Source organism: Opisthocomus hoazin, chromosome 4 (genome assembly GCF_030867145.1).
Source record: "Opisthocomus hoazin isolate bOpiHoa1 chromosome 4, bOpiHoa1.hap1, whole genome shotgun sequence".
In the NCBI taxonomy this organism is placed as follows: domain Eukaryota; kingdom Metazoa; phylum Chordata; class Aves; order Opisthocomiformes; family Opisthocomidae; genus Opisthocomus; species Opisthocomus hoazin.
In genome coordinates, this window is record NC_134417.1 from 91,142,188 (window position 1) to 91,167,770 (window position 25,583).

The following is a 25,583-nucleotide window of genomic DNA, read 5'->3' on the forward strand; positions in this document are numbered from 1 at the left end:
ACCCTCCTGCCGAAGCAGGGTCACCTACAGTAGGCTGTAGAGGACCTTGTCCAGGCGGGTCTTGAATATCTCCAGAGAAGGACACTCCACAGCCTCCCTGGGCAGCCTGTTCCAGTGCTCCGTCACCCTCAGAGGGAAGAAGTTCTTCCTCATGTTCAGCTGGAACTTCCTCTGCTTCAGTTTGTGCCCATTGCCCCTTGTCCTGTCGCTGGGCACCGCTGAAGAGTCTGGCCCCGTCCTCCTGACACCCACCCTGCAGATATTTATAGGCATTTAGAAGGTCCCCTTTAAGCTTTAGCAGAGATTCGTTTGCAGGCAACCAGGAGGTACCTGTAAAAGCCAGCAGCCGTGGAATAAAGCCTCTGACCCGTTCAGCCAGCATCCTCAGCGGAGGCATCTCGTCGTGGAGGTGAAGACTTGTGGTTGATCACTTTTAAAAGCAAACGCCGCTTGAGAGCGACTGTTGAACTGCCCCTACCTCCTGCCTGCCCCTGGTTTGGAGCTTGCTTCGGGAGCGGCCCTGGACCCAAGCACTGAGCCAGCCGGCATCACCAGGAGGTAACGCATCTGAAGACAGAGCCGCTCTTTTTCTCATGGCCACTGTTTCCTTCCTCACATCCCCTCCCTCCAGAAAAAAACCCAGTTTTTACACACAATTAGGTCACATTTGAAAGTCAGCGCACAGCAGAAGTTGAGTTGCTTTGTTTAAAACAAAAATATGTATTTCTATCACCTTCGGAGTTGTTCCTCTTTTGGCACAGGGCCCCTCTGATCCTCCCACCTCCTTTTATCAGCATCTTCAAACGAGAAAGGGAGTTATAATTGCTTTCTCCCCTCACTTAGGAAAAAACAGAAAGGAACGGCTGCTGTTCTTCTCTATTGGCATCTTGAGCAGAAACACGCTTTGAGCAATCATTTATTTACAGAACAAAAATAACATCTAGATTTCACAGGGCAGAGCAGTTCGGAAGAGTAAGGCTCTCTCCTCCCTCCCCCGCCGTCAGCTTTTACTTATTACCAGCTCCTGCCTGCGCAGCCCACTGTTCTACCTCGTCCCCCGTTACAGGGGCACGCGCCGGCTCCGCTCGCTCTCCTCCGCGCAGGGCAGCGAGCGCTGCGGCACCGAAGCTCTCTCAGCTCTACCGCTGACGTTCCGCTGCCGCAAGCCAGCACCCAAGCAAGCTCCAGGGAGAAACGGCCGAGTCAAGGCAAAGACAGGGCTGTATCTTTAAAGCAGAAGAATAATGCTAAAGAATTTGCGGTTCCCCCAGATGTACTTTACCCACAAGCGCCTTCTCGATAAAGAATAAGCCTCAGACACTAGAGAAGATTTCTCTTTTTACATATTGGAAAGCAGTGGAAGAACCCAGCCCTTTCCCCAGCATGTTTTGCTTTTGCTACAGATATCCAGGTACTGCTCCTGTGGAGGTCCAGGGAACAGGAAAATTTATAAAATCATCGAATGCTAAGGGTCTGAAGGGATCTTAAATGGGAAGAAATCACAGAATGACAGAATCACAGAATGGTAGGGGTTGGAAGGGACCTCTGTGGGTCATCTACTCCAACCCTCCTGCCGAAGCAGGGTCACCTACAGCAGGCTGCACAGGACCTTGTCCAGGCGGGTCTTGAATATCTCCAGAGAAGGAGACTCCACAACCTCCCTGGGCAGCCTGGGCCAGGGCTCCGTCACCCTCAGAGGGAAGAAGTTCTTCCTCGGGTTCAGCTGGAACTTCCTCTGCTTCAGTTTGTGCCCATTGCCCCTCATCCTGTCGCTGGGCACCACTGAAAAGAGCCTGGCCCCATCCTCCTGATCCCCACCGTTAAGACATTTATAAACATTTATCAGGTCCCCTCTCAGCCTTCTCTTCTTCAGGCTGAAGCAGCCCAGCTCCCTCAGCCTTTCTGCATAGGACGGATGCTAGTTCCACAAGCCTGATTTCTTCCAGCTTTTTTATTTTTAGCTAATTCTTTGGATCCTGGTTCGGCAGTGTCCTCTCTAAGTCCTGCCATTCAGAGCATCACTCTCCCAAAGAACATTTGCTGATACCCTACCCCATCGCACTCAGACAGTAGGAAAGCTGAATTTTCTGTCACATCAAGCCATTCATTTCTATAAAGCCTGATGAATCAGCGTCTTCAGAGCCTTTAGCAAATTGGCTGAAATTGGCCAAAAAATCCACAAGCTCTTACTAGGGACTGACTGGTAGGACTAACTAGTAGGCCTAGTTTCACTAAGAGACTAGCCTGAAAATCTAACAGCAATCTACCAAACCCCTGTTCCTCACTGCCAGGCAACTGGAAAACGACCTATGGGGACTGTGTTACATCTTCCTTCGCATACTTCAACACTTTGAAATGCAAGTTTTGCAGGAAAATCCCCTATAACATGGTCTCTGAAAGTAAAGAGCAAGACTGTTCAAGCTATAGAGTCTTGTTTAATATCTTTATCAATAATCTGAATGAGGGGATTGAGTGCTCCCTCAGTAAGTTTGCAGATGACACCAAGTTGGGTGGGAGTGTCGATCTGCTCCAGGGTAGGAAGGTTCTGCAGAGGGATCTGGACGGACTGGATTGATGGGCCAACGCCAGCTAAATGAGGTTCAACAAGGCCAAGAGCCGGGTCATAGAATCATAGAATGCTTTGGGTTGGAAGGGACCTTCAGAGGTCATCCAGCCCTACTCCCCTGCAATGAGCAGGGACATCTTCAACTAGACCGGGTTGCTCAGAGCCCCGTCCAGCCTGGCTTTGAATGCTTCCAGGGATGGGACTTCCACTACCTCTCTGGGCAATCTGTTCTAGCTTTTCACCATCCTCATGGCAAAAGATTTCTTCCTTATGGAATCATGGAATCATTAAGGTTGGAAAAGACCTCTAAGATCATCAAGTCCAACCATCAACCCGTTTATATCCAGTCTAAATCTACCTTCCTTTAGTTTAAAGCCATTGTCCTATTGCAATAACAAAAAAAAAAGCTCCTTGTCCTATCGCAACAAGCCCTGCTGAAAATATTTTCCCCATCTTTCCTATAGGCCCCTTCAGGCACTGGAAGGCTGCTCTAAGGTCTCCCCTCAGCCTCCTCTTCTCCAGGCTGAACAACCCCAGCTCCCTCAGCAGCTCCTCGTAAGACTTGTTCTTCAGACCCCTCCCCAGCCTCATTGCCCTTCTCTGGACACGCTCCAGCCCCTCAGTGTCCTTCTTGTAGTGAGGGGCCCAACACTGGCCACAGTACTCGAGGTGCAGCCTCACCAGTGCTGACTCCAGGGGCACGATCCCTGCCCTGCTCCTGCTGGCCACACCATTCCTGAGACAAGCCAGGGCCCATATTGCTCTCTACATCTACCTGAAAGGAGGTTGTAGCGAGGCAGGTGTTGGTCTCTTCTCCCAAGTAACCAGCGATAGGATGAGAGGCAATGGCCTCAAGTTGCATCAGGGAGGTTTAGATTGGATATTAGGAAAAAATTCTTTATTGAAAGTGGTTAGGCATTGGCAGTGGTGGAGTTCCCATCCCTGAAGGTGTTCAAAAACCATGTAGATATGGCCCTTTGAGACATGGCTTAGCAGGCACGGTTGTGTTGGGTTGACAGTTGGACTTGATGATCTCAGAGGTCTTTTCCAACGTTAACGATTCTATGATCATATCACGGCCTACTGCAATCTGTTGTTCGGATAAGCAAGGTTCTATTTACATATTTATAAATACATTTATATAGTTCAACTGATGAATCAGTCCCTTTTCAGCATGCAGATGACTGAAGAAAAATCCTACCTACATCCCCCTGAGCAAAGAGAGGCAGTGTGCACCCAGGTAGATGAGGTAGGAGAGCACGCTACCCCAGAGAAAGCCACCTCGAGTTCACACAAATATTTCTTTCTGTACACGACCACGTACAGTCCAGGCTGCACTATGCCAGCACTGGAAATCACTCTAATTTTGAAGCTATTTTTGAAAGAGAAGAGCTGACCTTATTTCTAACATATTTTCAACACTGCCACACGAAACGCTAAAGATGCATACGAAAATGAAATGGCTGATCAACCTTGTTTCTAATATACTCGGCTATTTCAAAACTATAAATGAAGAGAACCACTACAAAAAAGCCATTTATTAGATATATGTACATATATATATAAACATGCAAAATGATTTTATACACATTTACACAGGTTCAATTATTAATACAGTGCAAAAATGTCTAAAAAGGTACCAGCCCACCTTTTACAAACTTAACAGGTCTCTGGGAGAAAGGAGAAAGAAAAAAAGAAAAAAAAATATAGAAAACGATCAGCTTCATAAAGTGCCTAAGCACTGCAAATCTTTAATGAAGTTTATTCTTTGCCAATTTTCATGTGCTGTGCTGCTGGGTGAGGAAAAGTTTCCAAAAGACTTATCTTGAAACCTGACAGAATTAAGGAGACGCAATCCAAACCACATTAAACAGTTTCAAGTCGAAGAAAAACGGATGGACTCCTCTTTGGGGATTTGATTCAATACAGGCATAATCCCACGTTCTGAGTCAGATTTCACGTACTCAAACTGCAAGTCATTCTTTCCTATTAAATCTTAAAGCACTGAGATCAAATGTAAACTGTTCTAGTCCTCTTGCTGTTTCACCAGCAGAAAAATTTAACAGTATAAAAACCATACATCTACTCATCCCTGTAGATTCCTTAATATGGTTTACAGATATTCCAGGGGAAAAAAAAAAAGGTTGCAAAGGGATTAAGACCAACAGCGAACCAGAGCTTTGTTCATTTAGCAGAAAGATCTACTCGCATCCTCCATCTCATCCACAAAGCAAAAAAAGAAAAAAAAAAAATTACATGAAGGCAGAACTGAACCAACTCGTTTTGTTTGATTTTACTGAAACACTTCCAAGAAAAAGCAAATACACGGAAGATGAATTTAATCTTTACCCACTGTAATTACGTTAATTACACAAGCTATCTAAACACCTTGTTCCACCACCCTCATTGCAGAGCTGTTGCTAACACCGCCTGGCACCGGGATGGATTTGTTTTATAATAAAGGGAACAGGTGCTTGGGAAGCATCGGGAACGTTGCAGTTTCCTCCCATCAGCTCAACACAAGCTTGAGGAATTAAAAGCAGATAATGGCACACCAGCCCCACGCCCCCGTTGTAAACACTCTGCGTGCCTTAAGCTATAGCAGGCCAAGCTTTAGCCAAGCCTACAAAGAAACAGTAAAGCTCTTCTGGACTCTTCAGCCTGGTGGAGGCTAACAGGGTAGGAGCTGGGAGGTGGGTCGTATCACCAAATAAAACTGGGACTGAACAGCACGGAACCTTAAAGCTTGTCAGTACTAAAACCCCCCGCGTCTGTGGGGTCAGCTGGGTGTCTTAAGGACAACGGTTGAATTCTGGCTTCATTTCTCCACTTGCACTCAGGTAGAAGACTGGGGTAAGGACAGACAAACAATTTTAATCCACTCTCTTATAACAGAAGAGTATTCCCTTATGGCACACAGCTCTAGCTGTTTTCCTAACTGGCTGGGTAAAACATTCCTCCATCATTCCTACCAGATTACTCCTCGCAGTTTAAAGGATTTCATTACGCTGCCGTTACAGTAAATGGGCTAATATGGGATGGAAAATAAATACCTACATTCTACTACTGGAAAAAGCTCCAGCACCGAGTCTCTTGATGTCCTAGAATCTGTTCAGGTTCTAACGGGCTGCCTGTCGATGCCGCTGTCGTTGTCTGCTGCATCACAGAAGTACTTCCAAGGCACCCAGGTTTCTGGTCTAGTAGTCCACTGACACTCGTGTTTACATCACGAGATTTCAGGAACATTCACTGAGATGCTAGGAAGTAATTTTGTTAAGCTTTTCTGCAAACTGAGGAAGACAACTCTGCCTCACGTTAATCTCTTTGCAACCACCAGAGGTAGAGACTATGCGAGAGTAAAATAAATCTTTGGTGAGAGACATTTGCTGGAAGAAATGGGGCAACCAGAAAACAGTTTCCTAAGGGAGAAATAGAGGAAATCTAGGACCACACTTCCACAATAACACCCCTACAGTTCTCTACATCATCTCAGTTGAGTTTCTACAACCCTTCAAGGACAGCTGCATCAAAATGCTATGCATTTTTTAAAAAGACGCATTATTCATACATGTTCTAATATGCCCATAAGCACCTCAGTACACTACACAGAAGAACACACAGTGCAGCAGAGGTGAAGAATTTCAGCTTTGCATTGCTATATTCAAAAGTGCACGCTCATCAATTCGTCTTCGTGTAAGAACTCAACACCATTAACTAAAGGCGTTTTATATAATAAAGAGAACCTGCTCTTGCTTTCCATTACTGGAAACAGCTTTCTACTCACCAGCTATACACATTTTTTAAAAAAAGGTGAAGGAGTCAGTGGCCTGTCATAAGCAGGCTTGGAAGATTTATTATCTGTACAGACCAAGCAAACATGGTATTGCCCTTTTACAAAGAGTGACCTTAACCAAGGAAATAAAGGCCACCTGAGCTGAAAGATTGCTTCTATTCACTTGGTTTATTTTATGCTGCCCCAAGCATATTTGCAATTAACCAATGAGCACATACTTAACTACGATGCGCTGTTTAGCCAGGAGATATTTATAGCCTTTATGATTTTTAAAAGAGCCACAGCCTTTTCCTTTCCTTCAAAACATAGAAAAATTCTCCTGAAGCTCCTCCTAACATCATTTTTCCCACTGATATGGAACTCTTGTAATTATGGCAAACAACTCCTTTACTTAGATTTACCAAGAATGCTTAACAAATTCTATGGACAAGAATGTTACCCACCACTTTTATCTTCATTTTACTACATAATTTTAATAGTTTTGGAAGCATTGGCAGAGCAAGACATTGCCCTGCCAAACTGTCACAAAGCCAGAAACGCACGGCAAAATGCTGTCTCGATGGTATCGATCCAGGAGTAAAAGCCTGTTTCTGGTAAGGAGAACCTCCCTTTGTTGATGACACCTGACAAGATCTACCATGCAGAACCACCACATGCCATGTTAAATACAGCCACATTCCTCACTGTATCTTTGAAATAATCACTGTATCCTACTTTATCGCAAGTTGCTTTGAAATACCCTCCTTGCAATAACCGTTGTCACAAATCTTTAAAAATACTCCAAGCTATTTTTGGCCAGTTCAATACAAAAAACGTTGTAAAAATAGTAGCAAACCCCAAGTCTTTTTCATACTCCGCAGTCAGGCTGTTTCTCCATGAGTTGCCTTGTCAGTATCTGATAAGAAGAAAGAGATGCCACTCCTATGTGAAAGGCTATTTGCCAGAGGTTCCGTAACCCGTACAAGTAAATGTTGCATAAACAAATGGAGAAAAAGAGTACAAATGTCTTCACCTTCCTTGCCGAGCTGTAGAAGAGGTACAAGTAACACTACAAAAGGACCAGAGAGACAGTGTTAGCATTAAAGTTGTACATACAGAGGAGAGACATAGCTAGGAACTGCTGGCACATCCATGCCATCACTAAGAAGTAAAAACCCTCCCTTCAACTCCTATGTTGAAATGTCCTCCAAGAATAGCCATAGTGGTGGCCTCAACCCAGATGCTACCGGGTAAGCACAGACATCAAGAGAAGTCTCCCAGAGCAACCGGAGTCCCTCCTGCCTGTCCCAGACTAAAGGAGTCCAAAAGCTGAGCCAGCTTTCAAAAACCACATATGATTTTTGCAAGACAAAGGCTCAGAAGCAGGACAACAGTAAATCCAAATCTGCTTCTGCCTTATTTGTTCTTGGGATGGACTTCAAGGAGTAATAGCTTCAAACTAAGGGAGCGTACATTTAGACTAGATATAAGGAAGAAATTTTTTATGCTGAGGGTGGTGAAACACTGGAATGAGTTTCCCAGAGAGGTGGGAGATGCCCCATCCCTGGAAACATTCAAGGTCAGGTTGGACGGGGCTCTGAGCAACCTGATCCAGTTGAAGATGTCCCTGCTCGCTGCAGGGGGGTTGGGCTAGCTGGCCTCTAAAGGTCCCTTCCAACCCAAAGCATTCTGTGATTCTATGATTCATTCTCTAGACTTAACTTGGTAGAAAGATCATCATTTCTGTTAACAGGTTTAGCTGGGCGTTTGGGCTGTTTTTCTTTTTAAATTCAAGAACACGTGGAACCCACTTGCCAGGCATGTGTGAAGAGCAACCACCCTTACAGGAGAAAACTAAAAACTCAAAGTGCTGGCAGAAGAGTTACTTTTCTAACTCAGGCAGTAACAGATCATGCTTTCTCACTTGAGGTCACAGTTTCCAACTGTGCTGATGACACAAGTAGAGATCATCACATAGAAAGCACTTCACATTTGAGCTCAATTTATGCACAGGCATTTTGTGAAGATGACTGTTATAGATCAAAAGGATAAGAGAGAACTCTATTTAGCTTCTCCAGCTTCAGGTACTAACTGGAAAAAAGCAGGACAGAGCCTTTCTTTGTGAATAATGACTTGCATCAAGTATTTACATCCAAATTACATCTCCATCTCAAAGCTCTGCCATGAGCAGAGGTGTAAGGAGGCTGAAAGACACCAAATTGTATCCATGATGGTACAATGAACAGCCTCTCTGCAAGTTTTAAATACCAGGAACCACATTTGTCTCAAGAATTAAAAGTAATTTTTAATGTAAATTAGAACATTTTAAATAACATTACTATCCTATATTTGCTTAGTCTTTGAAGGTGGTTATGGTACAAAAGCCTATCACTAAGTCCGTCAGAAAGACAACATGTCTGCCCTTTGGGAAACAAACCGTCTTTGGGCTAGCACTTTTTTTTTTATCATGCTCAGCCCAATTTGGCATTTTAAAACACGAAAGCACTGAAAAAGCTTGCAACTGCAATTTGCCAAGGGTCAAATTGTGCCTTCAGCTGTATTTGTGCCACTTCATGGAATACCTCTGTGGAATCACCTACGTAGGACACTAAAAACCAAACTGTTCCTCTGCTTAGCTGAAAATGATTTTGTATTGTACATTATAATATCAAAAATCAGAAAGCATTTTGTTTGCAGTTCACATACCTGAAAAACACAGGCTAGAAAAGGTAGAAAAAAAGCTATCACGTTTCCAATTCCTTCATGGTCCTCCTGTTTGGATAAACAAAAAGTGACAAACAAGGAACTACGTCAGCTACAGTTTTTAGAAAGCACTGCTTATTTTAGAGCGCTGTATTTCATCAAGCACCTCTCATCCTAGTTTACGGTGATTGACTGTAACAGTGTTAAGCAACAGCAAGATCAGTACCATTCAACAAGACATTAATAACTGAGGCTTATGTGACAATCCCTGCTAAATAAAACTGTGCCACCATACAATCTGGGCACTTTTTTTTTTCTTTTTTAAAGGTTGTTTAGAGTTTCACATTTATTTAAAAAAAAAATTTACACAAAAGCATCTAGAACTAAATACAAGGGCGCGGGAGGGAAATCCAGCCAGCCTGGCAAGACTAAGATATTTCTCCAAATTTTAATCTCCCTAGAAAAGAATAAAATGTAAAGGTGCTGCGATATACAACAAAACATGTGAGGTCTAGCAAGTGAGCCATCACTTGCACATTCCCTGGACAAACAGAACACTTCTGGTGGAAAGACGTACGCTCTACTAGGAAGCAGAACAGCCACCCTTAATAATCCTCTCCCTTTGACTCATTTACAGGTCTGATTTTAATCAGGGTTACCTGAAATGAATACTCTGCTAGGTGAACTCCTCGAATGAGGTTCAGAGCTCCACACATGATGTTCAGAACAAGCGACAGAATTCCCAGGGGAGTCACACGCTGCATTCTGTAAGTAGGGACTTAAAAAAAACAGAAAGACGTTAGTGAAAGTTTGCACTTGTTACTTGTAATCTTTTAACATAAAATGACTCAAATTAGCTTCTGTGGGTTTCAAACATTTTCAAACCTTTTGTGCTTGCTCCAGAGAAGACCAATTATGAACACAAAAAAACCTTTTTTTTGGTGCATTACACTGTTCAGTTCTTCAGACACCTACAAATCAGCAAGAGCTCTGGAATATTTTTTAACCAGATTAAGCAATAGAATTTGGCCTTGAGCTATTTGGGATTAATGTCTTCTTCTATGGTGCACGTAGATATTTTTCAACTGTTTATTACAGCAGATTAGCATATTTAACACTCCTAACAGGTCAGTAGAAAAGCTAGAGGCTTTAAGCACCCAAAGGTCTGGGAAAGAGCTTAGATTTCCGACACCCACACAAGCAAGGCAGCGATTCATCTCTTCCTCCACTGGCAATTGTGCATTTCTTCTCCCCTGGAAGTTTGAGGGCTCAGTCTTGTACACAGCCCTTTATTTTCACCTCCTTTGTTTCCATACAGCGTTTGGTGCCCTAATCAAGCAGTTGCCAGAACACAACTGTAGGAGCCAAGGACTTTGATGCTCTGCTGGTAGAACAGTTGTAGGAGTTGTTGGGATGGTACTACCCAGTTCCCAGCGGAGAAATGTCTGTCATAGAACTTCTGCTCTTACCCCTGACAAGATATGGTCAAAACCGGGGCCTAGGAATTAAACTGGATGCTGTAGGTTTTGGCCTTCAAGCCACATTTTACAGTGCATTAAAAATCCATTTCTCCCAACCTGCCCACGTTTCACAAGTAGTGAATTATCTGTCTCCTTCCTTTCTCACCTTCTCCATTACTACTACTTGACACCCACATCCCCAGACACCATTTCTTCAGGACGATCTAATTGATACACACCCAATTATGGTCAAAGCCACTATTACAGATTAAATTTAACTTTGAAATCTGCTGCTTCCAGTTCAGGGTCTTGGTTGTCCAAAAGCTCACCTGATTTTTTTCCCCTAGCTATGCTAGCTAGCTCTACAATAGACACCACACCTAGACACTCACCTATGTTTTTTGCCATACCCTCCCTGCCCTTGCATCACCACAAGAACAACATTGTCAGCATAACACTAAGCAGGGGCATTTGCCCCTCAGATACCAAATCCAGATCTTTTCCTGCACCATTATACATTAGACACAGGAGAGAAGGAATGAGGTCTCAAGAAGCCTCCCCAGCTCTCAGGATCTTCTGTCTCCTGTCCAGATGCAGCCAGCACCTGACTACTGCACAGAAACCAAGCAACACAGCAGAGATCACCCCTGGCTGCGTTTCAGTGACAGATGAAACACCGTAACAGCTCAAACCATGCAGTTCTGCAATATTTAAGAGAGGAAAACACTTGTGTCTTCCCCTTCAAGAGAGGCTTTGAAAGATAGATGGAGAAAAGTTTGATGCCAAATTAATATAGGGATATAAAGTACCTTCTGTAAGTGTCTATGTAATTAATTTGTCTGGTATGCACTCATACCTCCGTAATTTCATCTCCAAACCAGCTGCAAAAGGAGCTGTATCAATTCCATTTGATAAACGTCACATTATGTAGTATTACTGTATATTACTGTCATACACGTGTTCATGTAAATAAATGGTGCAAGCAACCCTACCATTCAAAGGCAATTTTGCTTTTTTGCTATACAGAAAAATTCAGTACACTGAAAAAAAAGCTGTACCAGCTTGTTTGTTCACTGGCCTGCGTATTCCCTTTCCTATTATTTTTGATAAACTAAATAATGCTGCAGCTATGTATCTACCTCTTTCAGAAATTTCCTAATACAGACTACTGTTTTTTCTTCCTCAGTTTCTCAGGTTTTCTTCGGAGGCACACAGTGCCTCTCAGACCAAGAAAAATTACTGTGCACAAGCGTCATTCATTGAACAGGATCTTGCAAACGATACATGTCACGAGCTTCCAGTCCCCAGGGAAGAACAACGCGAGTCGCAATATACTGCTCCTGCAGGCTGAAGACCACAGCATGGAATCTTAAGCAAAAGTAACAGGTTTTTTTTGTCCAGTAGGATAAAACAAATCGCTGTCACAGATGCAGGGGTGACCAGAACATCCGGTTGCTCAGGGTTCAGACTCTGTGAAAACTGATCTTTAAATTGTTTGCTGTGGAGCTTTATTTCTGCTCTATCATTCTGAGGTTTAGTGCACAAACTGAAATTGCACAGAACAAGTGAGATGGGTACTGCTAGGGAAAAACTATTACAGTTCCTTGAGTGAATTCAATCATATTTTTACAAACAGAATTTCATACTAGAATTGCTTATTACATTAAATAAGCGAAAAAGAGAGTACAAACACTCTTAGTCCAAGACAGCACAATTTTGTACAAGCACGATTAAATGCTAATTGGGATTCAAACTGATTTTCTCCTTCAAGTAGAAGAGCTGTATGCTTCAGAGTACAAGAACCATATAGCAGATGTTCTGGGGACCATGGATTATCTAGCACCCAGGAACAATGAATCTGCAGGTTTGAACATGTACAGAACAACTCTGTGAAAACACCTTCACACAATGAAGAAATTGAAACTTCTGCTTATAAAAGATTTTCTTAGGAGAGGCCTCTGGCTATTTAACCGGAGACTGACACAAATGCCTGCACCACGCTCCACTCTGTCTCTTCAAGGCACAGCACAACGAGGGTTTGACAATGAGTCACATACTCAAAGCTCCAGATAAAGCCAGCACCAGGAGTGAAAAATGAAATCGGACTCAAACATTTTAAAATCAAATACAAGCACACAAAAGACAGAGATGCAAGACACCTTCAAAAAACACCTTAAAAAGGACTCTGTGAAGGACTCGCTGTGTGCCTACGAAAGACTAAGAACATTCATCAAGGGGATGGTGCATAATTTAACAGCATGCTTACTAGACAAATAGCACAAGTTGTTCTTCTACTTCATAGAGCCAGTTCTGACGTGAAAATCCTCCCTCTTCCCACAGCGCTACTTACACTTCGCATTTCTTCTGTATACACACCCCACTGTCCTCCAGAGCTTTATCAGCTGTGCCCACACCGAGGCACAAGGTGAGGATTTTGCCATCAGCAGCTGAGGTTGTGTAGGTGCGGATCAAGGATACAATGCTAGTGACTTTCTAGCAAGAATTGGGCTGAGTTTAGTTAACAAAGGAAGGAAAAAAACAAAAGAAAGAATGAAAAAAAAAAATGAAAAGAAAAAAATTTTAAAAAGGTCTTGTTCCCATATATATTAACAAGAACAAAACTGCCCTGACTTTTTAGATTGCTTTCACACTAAAATGAAGAGCCAGGGGATGTGATCACACAGCTCAAAAGACGACAGGAATCAGCTACAACCATGTAAGGAGACTGATGCTTTGATTACTCCACTGATTGATCTATCTTCACCATAGAATGCAGACACCATTAAATCCTGCTCTCCTGCGACCATAACACCTCAACGTATGCTCAAGAAGTCTCCTGTATAGCAGAGCCATAACATAAATAACATTAATACGGGAACAAACGCTATCTACACAGCTAAACTTAGAGCAGCAAAGTGAGATTCAGCTGGTAGGTAATGAAGAGAGGAGAGAGACATAAGCCAGGAAAGCTGACTCCAGCTGAAGGAAACAGATGATCACAAACATGATCCTTAAAATAAAGGCAGAACAATCTGTAAGAGTATTTGGGTTAGACCAGAGAGAATAGCCAGAAATACACAGCCAGATGGAAAGTAAAAGAAAGCAATTAAGACTATGGGGGAAGTGAAGCTGTGTTTCTGATCTGTGGACACAGACTAACTTGCAAGTGTTTACTAGCACTGAAACTGTTTGCACCAGTGCAAAGAATTTCTAAACCCTGTCACATCATGAAAATATGTAATCTTCAAGCACAGTTCTGAGGAGCACTCACAAATCTGACTGGCAAATACAGCACTTTCAATTCTATTTTTCCTTCCTCCTGGCCGCTGCTCCTCTATATTTTAAACTTAAAATACCTATGTCAAATTAGATTCCAGTGCATCCATCAGAAATAAGACGACTAAGCAAGTGGAACTTGATTTTATTAGTGTTTCGTAAGCCAAGAACAGCAAAAACGAGGAAATACAAGCTCATGGCACTCCAGCGGCATTTACGCCACCATGCTAACAGGACTAAAAGCATTTCAATTCGTAGAGAAAGTAGACAGGACTTCAATTACGCAACTGAAACACAAATAAGAAGATACGAATTTTACAATAAATAAGTAGAGGTTAGTACTTCTATTCATTACAAAAAGTTCCCTTGTCAAGCCTCTACGTGTTGTTTATACAGATACACATATCCTCTTTCAGAGTTTTAAATGTTGAAGAGTAAGGTAAAAGGAGAAAGCAAAGAGGGGAGAACAACCCAAGACAGATTCTGGGAATGAGTTTTACCCTCAACTCATATTCTTCTCATTTTTTCTTTCCTCAACACTGAAGCAACTCAATCAGACTCTAACTACGTATCTTCTGCTAGAGTTTGTAACAGGCAATGAAATAGTAGAGCTTCTTTTGCCATAGAAAATTTAACAAACAACTAATTTAAAAGCAGGAGAATTTAACATGGAAAACGCCAAGTCCAGTTACAACCAATTGTCCATACAGAGAAGCTGATCTAAGGCTGGAAAAAAAGACACTACCCAGAGTCCTTAAAGGCTCTGATGCATCCCTGATATATTCTAAAGACCATATGTTGTCTACTGTGATAGAAAGGCAGTCGTTTTTTCTTGGGTTTCATACACATTATATGTATTTCTCAGTCCAAAAGGAACCACTGCTGTTACTTGTTTTTCTGCCATTTGCAAAGTTAGGTTCAGGAAATCTACTGTCACCTGCGTGTAGTAGTAACTTACCAACCTCCACATGAACGCCTGTGTGCCCACCATTCGCCATCCCATTCATCAGCTCCGTATCCTCCAGTTTCAGCAGAACCGGCGGCCGGAACTTCAGCTCCTCCTCAATCTTCTCCCAGTTGGCCTTCGTTTGGGAGCCACTTGCACAGTTAAAATGGCATTTCACTTTCTGAATGACATTATCTGAAACAATATAAGAACATGCTTCAATTAGCTCTGCATAAGTTAAGTCCTTTAGGTAATTATTTATCAAATCATGGCATTCTTATTTGACTGTTTTTCCTTTCTTCCTTCATTTCCTATTAGTTTCAGGTATAAAATGCCACTGCTGGTTAGGGAACAAAGACACCTTCCCTAGGTATTTTATATCACAGCCACTCCCTTCTGGATACTTCAAATCTCAACATCCTGCCTGCCACTGGGCTGAAAACAAGCTTTCACATTCCAGGGTGGATGTAACACCTATCTTAAACTACCCATGAACTATCATGAGAAGCAATTTCACATCTTGTTTTAAAAATGTCAAGGATTCGTTTTTTTCCAGCACAGAGATAAATTAATTCAACCTATATTTGAGTCATGAAGCAACTCTGACCAGCAGAGGCAATTCCACAGTGATTCAACCAACGTCCAAGCCACAGATCTACATACAGATCACCCTGATTCATCTCTCACACTTTAATACCATGTGCAAGCAAATCCCTTCCCACAAATGTAGCTGCTGGTTTGACAGGAGTTGCACTGAGACTACGTAGAGAATTTGTCCAAGTATGAACTGATTATACCTCCGGAGCTGAAGTACCTCACCATGGATACTGCTACTTCCTATTTAATTGTGCAAAGATATTGGCAAATTCAAGCTATTTCAAACGCTTAGGGAAATAAAACACAGAAATCCTGTAAGTAAAATCCATATCCTTAACATACTGTTACACTAGAAGACTTGCATAGGTTGACCACAGCTGCTACTGGATATGATACATATGTAATAGCTCAGGCGTGAGTTTTGAGATCACAGAGGAGGACTTTATGTTGTGCTAGAACACACAGTGCCACAAGCATTCCTTAGTGAAAAATCCTGTATTTTACCTTAAGTCAGCCTGCTACAATTATCTGTAACTACCAGGCAAAAGGCTAAGACCTTATACATCAAGTGCATCCTAGATCCATACACAGGAAAGGAGAAAGCAAACAAACAAACAAACAAAACCCATGGCACACAGTAAGAGTAGGTGGATTCGGTAACAAAATACAGTATAACAGTAAAAATGAAAAAAACAACCCTTGCATTTCTTTCTTTAATAAGAGCCTTATGCAATTAAAAGCGGCTAGAAATTCCCAAATTCCTACTCCAGTTAAAAAAGGGGTAATTTGGATCTGACCATAAAATTACAATGTGCCTGGAATGTGCCCTGCAGGGAATCCACCCAAAACACAGGATGGCTGTATAATATGCTTTCCTTGTGGATTTCTCAATCTTTTAAGCATGAGCTTAACACTAGTATCAGAACCTGGACAGAAGCATGCTAACCCACTGCAATACCTTATCTTTTCCCAGAAAAGAGTTTCTCTCTGCAAGGGAATTGTTTTTCAGAGGTGCAAAGTTCAGTAGAGTAGGTCTACTGGGTAAGAAAATCATTTATATCAGGTTAAAAAAGAAACACTAATCATGATTATTACATATTACACAAATCTAAGTCATGCCAGAAGTGAAGCTACCCATAATAATCTATCCTGTCTCCCTTTTTTCCTGTACTCATCTGTCTCTACTTGTCAGATTAAGTTAGAAAGTGTTCGAGATGTGGATTTCTGTTTCTTCTGCACTTGTTTATTAATCACCACAGCATTTTGTTCATCTATTACAGGGGCTCTCAGGAACGGCAAAACCAATAATCTAATAGTTTAATGTAGTTACAAGCTCTGCCCCTCCTCCTAGACAGGCATGCAAAGGCACACACAGAGAGTTAGATTCTTACGATCAGGCTGTGGCCGGAAGACATTGTTTAACATCATAAAACTATCAGACAAAGAATTCTTACTATTAGAGGACAAAGTTACCAACCAAACTCAAGAAAAGCATATGGCCTGGAAGCTAAACTGATGCTTGTGGTATCATAGGAAGCAGCAAATTCCCATTGAAGCTCTTCCAGGAAGCAAAACGCCATGACGGTCGAGTAATTGCTGGAGCAGATTGCCATGCAGGCAATATCCCCGGAAGAAAGGAAACTGAAAAAGAAAAAATGTAACATCAACATAAAAAGGTAAAAGAGTCACGCTGAACATGAGAAGTAAACTGTGCTTTGTGGCAAGACATACAGAGTGCACTGAAAGAGCAGACTGCAAACACCAAACTGTTCGCACTGCTGTAATAGTCCTGCAGCCCCTGTAGATCTAATGCTTATTTCTTCTTAACTCCTTCAGCATGCCTTAGCATACTAAAGATCACAATACGGATTTGATTAAATTGCTGCATCAGTAAAAACTGAGGACGTTATTTTCTCAGGCTGGCTTTAAATCACCTAAGAAAAGAGCTGGCCAGAAAACATCACAGGCAAGAAGATTTTGAAAGAAAACACAGTGGCTTTCCACAAACAAAAGTAAAAACAAGCCAGCTTGTTCAACAGGAAGCAAGCAGATGTATTCCTTGCCCCCCCTGAATATGACAACTTCATATTAACAGCAAGAGATATTTGTTAACTTGCACAAACCAAGATATTTAAATACTGTTACTCCCAAGTCATCTGTAATAAATAAAGATGAGTTTGTACCAAAAACAGCACAACTAAAGTTCTACTTCAAGAGGGGTTCCTCTAACACTGAAGCCACATTTATGCAGAAGTTTCCACTCACAGATAGCCCAAAAACTTTCTAGGAAACTTAATGGGGGATTCATCTGACCAAAACGTACGCGTGGTCTTAAGGATGAAATAAAACGCTCTCGTCTAGGCTTCATTAAGTAAGATGGGAGTCAGGGCACCTAGTTCAGACATCAGCATTCATAATGTAGATAGCTAGACTTTCACAATCCCCTCCATAACCACAGATTTGTAATTATCTCCAAAAGACGACTGAGGAAATTTCCCTTATAGGCTAGCTATTTGTTAGCAATATTTCAGGATAAAACCAGAGTTTTGAAGCTGAAGAATTACTCTCTCTCTCTATTTTCTCTCTTTTCTACTGTTCACATATTTCATCCCTCTCATACAGAAATACTTGTGGCTTCTATTTTATCACATTTTTATTTATTCATTGTACTATGTACTTGGGATTTCTGGTTTTGATTAGCTCCGTTACAGCCCAACTGGGTACATTCCCTAAATTCCTTTCGTCCTCAGCTCGCAGCTGAGGATCAACACCATGCCTGCATAAAACTACCTTTCCCCAGTTGTCAATAATTTATAGCCTTCTTGCGGCGTATCCGTTTGCACTCTTCTCATTTCAGAGCCACATGCATAGCTACTTCTGCAGAGACTACAGAAGATTAAAAGCAGAAGAACATATTAGCACTAAAGGGCATAAGATCGCTTCGAGGGAAAAGGAATTAAAATGCTAATCTCTGCTTTTCCAATAGATTCAGTGTAAGTCCATGTATTTTCTTTCTCCAGTCACTCCCCCAGAAAGCGATACTTCGTTTTAGCTCAGGGTCACTTCAAGTTTTCTTGCATTCGCTATTCAGAAATGCAATCACAAGCTAAAACTCATTTTCAGAACTAAACGAAAATCAATAGTAAATGAAAATTCTCATCTCTGAAGGAAACCTCAATTTTTTAAAATAGAGACTAGTAGATCCTTCTCCAAAAAATAAAAGCAAAGACTGATAACTTCTCCATACTGTTAGCACGCCTCAGGCCTCCTCAAGACACAGCCATCAGCCAGAGTTTCTAGAGACTTGGACCCTGCTGGTATTCAGAAAATGGAGCGGGCAGCACGTAGAAGGGAGTCAGGGCAGCCCTGTGCAAGCCAGAATCAGAACTGCAGGGGCCTGAGAGCAGGCATCAGCGAGACTTGAGCACTCCTGAAGGAAAGGGGTTGAGGTTTAGGCTAAAAAATACCTAGGCACCAGGATGCCACCTTACAAGGTATTCATGGAAGTCCAAGATACTCCAATTGCTTACAGTAATAAGTATTGCCCACCAAAAGCAGAAAGCGTTTGCTACAAAAACCCAAAAATTAAAATAAGCAATTCTTAACCTATGCTTACCAAACTGAGTAAGAGCTGTGGGGCTGTGGTGTTGAGAAATAAGGTTTTAAAACACTGCCTAGATGTTACTATCTAGACATGCATGGTGGGATTTCAGATTGGAGTTAGGCACTACAGAATATACCTAAAGCTCAACTAATCCTCAGGACAATCATTTCAAAAATTGAAGTCAAAAATCCAACCAACCAACAGCAGGGACTTACTGTATGCTGAGGTCATGTCCTTTTGCCGTGCCTCGACTCGGATACTGCGCCAGAATTGAGGATAATGTCTTTAATCTCTTTCTGCATTCCAGAAAGTCCGGGTTGAAATGAAAATCTGTGGAGGCTGAGAGGGGAAGTCCATCCCTCACCCGCACCACACAGGCAAAGAAGATCATGGACATTCTCCACTGGAGTACTCATGAGGACAACCTGAAAATGAAATGTCCAATTATAGGTTAATGGATGTGGTATTAGTTACTTACAATCCAATATGCCAGCCAGACATATGTCAAGGTAAGAGTTTATTCACCACTGCTACTGACAGTACCTCTTGAGACATCACTGCTACGGACAGGCAATCAAACTGTGCACAAAGGTCACGGCTGTGTCCATTTTTTGCGCCTCTCAGACAAAAAGGTAGAAGGCAGGGGATTTGACAGGGGAATTATCAACTGAAAAACATCATTATTTTCCCTCCTTCTGCTTTACCTCATGCGTCAGAAATGCTGAGAAAAGTTCTTAAAGGTATTGATGGAAATTGGCTAACTCCGTCTGACACGCTGCATCTTCACTAGAGTTGCAAATATTTGCATTAGTGTTGCAGTTATCTGATTCTCTACTATAAACACACAAACACAAAAATAAATTCTAGGCTACAGCCTGTCGGGCTTTTTTTACAGAATCAGCTAGGACTGAATACAGAATAAAAGTTGCCCTCTCTCGACTTCTTACTCCTTAACAGGTCACAATCTCCTCTGCTAAGTTATTATTAGGATTTACCTGGTACATTCAGAACACACAAGAGATCTGTCCTTCAGACATACCATGAGTATTCAGTGCAAGGTGTTAGAAGACTAACGCAGCAGCTCACATAATCTCTGAAAAATAACCATAATGAGCATTTTAGAAAACGAATGACCAGTACATATATACATATTCAGAATGTTAGATCTCCCATGCAGTAAGTAAACATAACCTAGGAAGTATTTCGCTTAAAGGAAAACAAACAACTTGTTTTTTTTATCCAGTAATTAAATTCCTAGATGCAAAGACACTACGAAGCGATATGCAAAATATTTCTAACACCCCAAGTACTGTTTTTAAGTTATCATAGCTTCCTGTAAAAGAGCAGCTCTAAATCAGCAGACTTTTGGTGATTATCACAAACAAGTCAAGACAAAAAAAGAAAAAAAAAAAAAAGGCATTTACACTGCTTCAGGCAAACTACATTAACGAAGCATTAAGAAAAAAAAGAAAAAAATCACACTGTGAACTCAGACTTTTGATAGAGGGAACGACTGCTTTAAACAGGCCTGTATCAAACAATCCATTGTGATGCTCAAAGTTTCTTTGAAACACGTGTCTTCTCATCATCAAGTGTTTTTCCCACCTAAGAAGGTAAGAGAGCAAAGCTCAGGCATTCATAAACTCTCTTGCCCGTAGAGCTGCTCTGTTTAATAACGGTTGAGTTCGTACCACGAGTGGCACTGAGAGCGTCTCATTTCTGCTCCACAGGAATCATTTCCACACACCCTGTCGGAACTATCCCTCTGCCAAAGGTGGCTGCAATTAGCCAGCATGCTAAAGCAACTAACGCTTGTCAGAGGAATTGACAGAAAGTATAATTGCACATAACTTGTTTCCTTAGAAAAGGAAATTAAAACTACAGAAGATTACACATCGCTTGAAAAGTGTTCTTTTGAACTTTTAAAACAGAGATTAGAGAATTAGATGCTAATTTTTTTCACTATCCCTCTCACAGTTCTCCAGTACTCCTTTGAGCTGTAAAATCAGTCTAATCTCACTAACTTCATTTCAGCATGCATCAAAAAGAACTTCAGGTTGACATTATTACATGTCAACTCGAAATATCACATCAGTCTTCCATGTGTTGTGCTAGTAGCCATGAAACAAACAGTGCAGAAAGCTGCTTAAACTTTAACATAAAAGCGGAATGAAAACAAAAATGAAAATTGCCAGCTCAGAAATACTGACTTTAACACAGTCAACCTTTAAGCGCTGTTGCTCAGAGCAGCACAGTTTCATGGTCACTGGTTGGCAATGCTGATGAAGTGGAACTCCAGAACATCCCACCCGACAAACACCGCCGGGGCAACACACTGAACACTTTCATTTACCTCCCAGAAACAGCCAGAAGACGACCAGGAAAATGGAAAGGCACCAAACTAAGAAACCAAAGACATTTTCTAAAATGTATCTAGCCTAGGAAATTATTTAACTGACTAAACCACCAACAGCAAGAGTTTAAGATTAAAAAAATATTAATATATACATTCATCACTAGGGATAACATCACCTATAGCTAACCAACCGCACATATAAAAGTATACAACTTTCCAGGACATCCAAACCTTCACGCTTCAGGGCACGAGGCCTGCGCTAAACATCGGCTGCCCATCAGAGGGATTCTCTGTTCTCCTGTGAAAGATCTGGTATCAGTCACCACCAGGCAGACTTCCAAACTAAATGCCAGACTTCACTGGAGAAACGAGTCAACGCTCCTTCCCTGGAGAATGCACCTGCTGTAAGGTACTATCAGACTATCACTGCTGTTTTCATCCCAAAGGGTTGATTTTTATTTTTTTTTCAAACCCACCCACCTGTGAATTTGTAGTTTTGCTGCCTAAGGAAATGAAGCTTACACAACCAAGCTGTTAAGTGCAAGTGGGACAGACACCTTAGGTGCCTTTTGGCTTTGAGAAAACAGGCAAATGTGTATAAAAGAAAGGTATGTCCCCAACAGAGCGAAAGGCTGGCGCAGTGACTCCAGTCTCCGCAGGGAGCAGGTCAGCACAATCTCAGAAAAAAAACACTGGAAATGCATTCACCGGTTCTGCTTCTCACACAGCTCACATTTACACTCTGAAGGAACGTTTGCATACCTAACGCCCTACTCCCTACAAGAGCAAAAAGGTGTGAGATTTGAGAACAATACCTGTAAAGACCCCTGAGGAGTTAAAAAAAAAAAAATTACAAGTTTTTTGTAATTCAGGGATTTGTTTCAAATGTAGCACAGGCTTAGTTAAACGAGGCGAGAGCCAACATCACCCTGCAGAAAAGGGCAATGCCTAAAAATAAATCCATGCAACTGGTTCCCTTGCCTTCTGTGTAACTCCTACCACCACCCACCTACCACCCAAACTCATCTCGGCCTCTCCTCTCCTCTTCCACTCCCCCCCAGCCCACCTACTCGGGCACCGCACCTCAGAGAGGCGCTGGGTTTTCTTCTTCCTTTTTCACAAGCCTCTTGTTACCTGCGCATCAGAAGGTGCTTTGTGCCCGTGGCAAGTAACAGTTACTAATCTCACTTCCCCTGAAAGTTTCATTTCTTTGCAAGCCAATTTCGCCACGGCCCCTGTAAGTGAACACATGCTATCACTGCTTACTGGACTGATCAAGGCAGGCACATAACCAGGTAAATCCATGACCTTACTAGTTCAGATCAACCTGTCCTTTCCTTCTCCGGTCTCTTTCTATTTGCGTATGATTAGCAGCCCAAACTATCTGCAACCGACTTGACGTGGCCAGCCTTTGAACTCAGGTCACGAACGCTGACAACGTACTCGTGTCTTTTGATTAAGCAGCTATCAAATCTTGTGGTATTCAGAATTAATAACATCAAGTCAGCCCAGCTATTTTACTGGCACAAAGCAGGCAGAACCCTGAGAAATATTTTAAGCGATTTTTTCAGAAGAACAAGTTACAATTAATGACTGAAGTAAACAAAGATTGTTTTTTTCATTATTTGAGGCGCCTGTACATCTAACAACACTTCAGAAGAAAACTTTTGTGTAAGACTCAAACAAACAGTACAAATTTACCAGTCTTGTAACAAACAAGACCCTTCAGGGTATTCCCACAGTGAGTACCTAAGAAGTTATCTGCAGCGCAGTTCCTCCATCCGCGCTTCCCAAGTAGCAGCCAACTCTCTCCAGCGACTACACAGCGATCATTAACGCAGCCTTAATGAGACCTCTTACACTTTACTACACTGTTATGCAAGCTCTTTCATATAAGAAGATTAGACCCAAATCACAAGCGCTGCACTTCTCCAAATGCTAGACAAACTCCCACCTTATTGTCTGTACTTAGAAAACAACCTACTCAAAAGGCTACGAAAGCAAATGCAAACCAATGCATAGCTCATGGAGGGAATTATGTTAAAAATACTGTTCTTCAAGAAATTATTTTATCTAACTGTCAAAAGCAGAAGCTTCTAAGAATGGCATCGCACTGACAGGGGCTGCCTTGTTACCAGTATGCCTCAAGCATTCGCCTTCTCTCCCTGTTCAGTCATGTCTCCCTTCTTTACAGAGGTGGCACACAGGACAGTTTCAAACCCAGCACCACCCAATTACTATGTCTAGTTCTGATCTTCCTGCTGAAGAAAGAGCAGAAAGCTTCAGTGAGTGTTACCATAGCCCAGGAGGCTCCTGAAGCAGTCGGGGAAGTTCTTTTGGACACTTCATAGCTTGGGACACGATCGTAACTGTTGCACCTAACGCATCTTTCCTCAGGCGGGTACGCTTCAGAGAGCCACAGACAGCTACAGCTGGGACGCCAGAACACGTTACAGATTCACCTTGACTCAACCAAACACAAAACATTTAAGAGAGCTGCAGCTCAAGTGCTGGTTTAAGTCTCAACCAACAAGAAGAAAACAGAAATTGAGACATGGTTCATGACAGAGAATTACTACTTCTCTGCAGGGTCACAAGGCGGATTTTATCCTCTTTTCACATATATATAAAGGCAAATCTGAAATGTTGTTAAATTTCTCATCTTCATCTCAGCAGTGCTGACCAAGCTACTGATTATCACAGACTCACAGCACAACAAGAGCCACTCTCCAGATTTAACCCTGAATAAAAACCATTTGAAAGCATCATGCTATCTCAACTTCTAGAACAGGATTTGTGGATATCAAGAGCTCCTATAAACCCTACAGGCTTTATTCCTATCCCCAAAGGGCAGCATGCAGAAAACCCTCACCATTACAAATCTTCTGTCTATGCATACTCCTGTCGATTACCAGAAATAAAGCATGTTATGCAAAACTCAAACCCCAACATCCAGCTCCCCCATCAACAGCGCTGCCTCAACGCACAGTCCTCCTAACCCTTGCCCAAACCACATCATAACAACTCTGTCAGGCCCTGAAGCTCTCCCCCTACATTCATCTCTTAGAAACATCAGCCACCTAAACTACTCCCAAATATGCACCCACTCCGCCAACCTGTACCCTGAAGCCTCCTAAAGCCCACCAGCTCATCTCCATACCTTCACCAGCTCACGTAACTTAAGGATCCTTCCCATACCCACCCTGTTTTACCACATTACACATACCTAACCTCCATCCACCCCTATTTCTCCCCTACATTAAGAGTCCCAAGAACAGCCCTTCCCTGCACTCTTCCATAAACCCAAACACCCTGCAAGCCACCCCCTTCCATCAGGGCACTCTTTCACAGAATCACAGAATAGTGGGGGTTGGAAGGCACCTCTGTGGGTCACCCAGAGCAGGCTGCACAGGACCTTGTCCAGGCGGGTCTTGAATATCTCCAGAGAAGGAGACCAGTCTCCCCATACACCTGATACCTGTAAATGTAAAACTTCCACTTACCAGAGTGATTGTAATTAAACTAAACTAGATCCTTGCTGTTTTGAGAAGACAGGAAAGCTTTAAGATAAAGAGGCTCTTCAATAACACTACTTAGGCAAACTTGACTTGCTGTTTCGAGAAGACAGGAAAGCTCTAAGATAAAGGGACTCCTAAATAATTCTACCCCAGACAGTTCAGCCTCGGGAGGGCAGATGCACCAAGCTACAGAGATAAAGAGGCACCAAGAGGGCAAGAAGACCTCAAGCACCCAGCCACCCCCAAAACTTCCTCCCATCCCACAGATCCCAAACCCTCGCGTTCTCCCAGCTCACCTCAAGACACCCCAAGCCCTCCTCAGCGTCCCGGCCTCCCATCCCCCCTACACCCCTCCAGCCCTCCAAGGAACCCCGAAATACCACCACACGGCAGGATCCCCGCCCCACCCCACCCCACCCCATCCCATCCCCACAATCCCCCAACTGCCCTCCTCAAGCCCCCCCCCCAAACTTTACTTCGCTGCCAGAGGACCCCCGCACTACCCCGGCTCGCTCCCCCACCCCCCCCGGGCCCATCCTTCCCCTCACACACACCCCGCAGCGGGCCGGGCCGATCCGGCCCGGCCACCCCCCGTCCCCGGGGACCCAGAGGGGGACGAAGGAGAGGAAGGAGGAGGAAGAGGAGGAGGAGGAGGAGGAAGAGCCCCCCACCCCCGGGACCCCACCCCCCGCCGCTCACCTTCCCCCGCCCCTCGCCGCAGCCCCGGGCCTGCCCCACCGCCCGGCGACGACACCGCAACGCACCCGGCCCGCTTCCGCCCACCG

At 42.9% G+C, this 25,583-nt stretch overlaps 1 protein-coding gene across 7 annotated transcripts; it reads right to left on the minus strand.

The window, feature by feature from the left end:
* Window positions 1-4,089: 4,089 nt before the first annotated feature.
* On the minus strand, window positions 4,090-25,583 carry SEC22C (SEC22 homolog C, vesicle trafficking protein). 7 transcript variants are annotated; one of them, XM_075419879.1, is made up of 8 exons: window positions 25,563-25,583; window positions 19,964-20,017; window positions 19,140-19,349; window positions 16,798-16,961; window positions 14,736-14,918; window positions 9,701-9,819; window positions 9,045-9,110; window positions 4,090-7,407 (listed from the first exon to the last, which is right to left on the minus strand). In XM_075419879.1, the coding sequence occupies exons 3-8, from the start codon at window positions 19,319-19,321 to the stop codon at window positions 7,207-7,209; spliced, it is 915 nt and encodes a 304-aa protein (XP_075275994.1). In that variant the 5' UTR covers window positions 19,322-19,349; window positions 19,964-20,017; window positions 25,563-25,583; the 3' UTR covers window positions 4,090-7,206. The 7 variants fall into 7 exon arrangements, with proteins under 7 accessions (XP_075275994.1, XP_075275993.1, XP_075275991.1 ...); XM_075419878.1 differs by lacking the exon at window positions 25,563-25,583 and adding an exon at window positions 25,498-25,554; XM_075419876.1 differs by lacking the exon at window positions 25,563-25,583 and adding an exon at window positions 24,662-24,947.

Excerpts from the sequence above, each read along its gene's own strand:
- SEC22C (XM_075419879.1), bottom strand. The coding sequence starts at position 19,321 with ATGTCCATGATCTTCTTTGCCTGTGTGGTGCGGGTGAGGGATGGACTT. Across the intron at positions 16,962-19,139 it reads GGACATGACCTCAGCATACA|TTTCCTTTCTTCCGGGGATA; the intron begins GTAAGTCCCTGC and ends TTTCTTTTTCAG. Across the intron at positions 14,919-16,797 it reads ATATGCTTTTCTTGAGTTTG|ATAATGTCATTCAGAAAGTG; the intron begins GTTGGTAACTTT and ends ATATTGTTTCAG.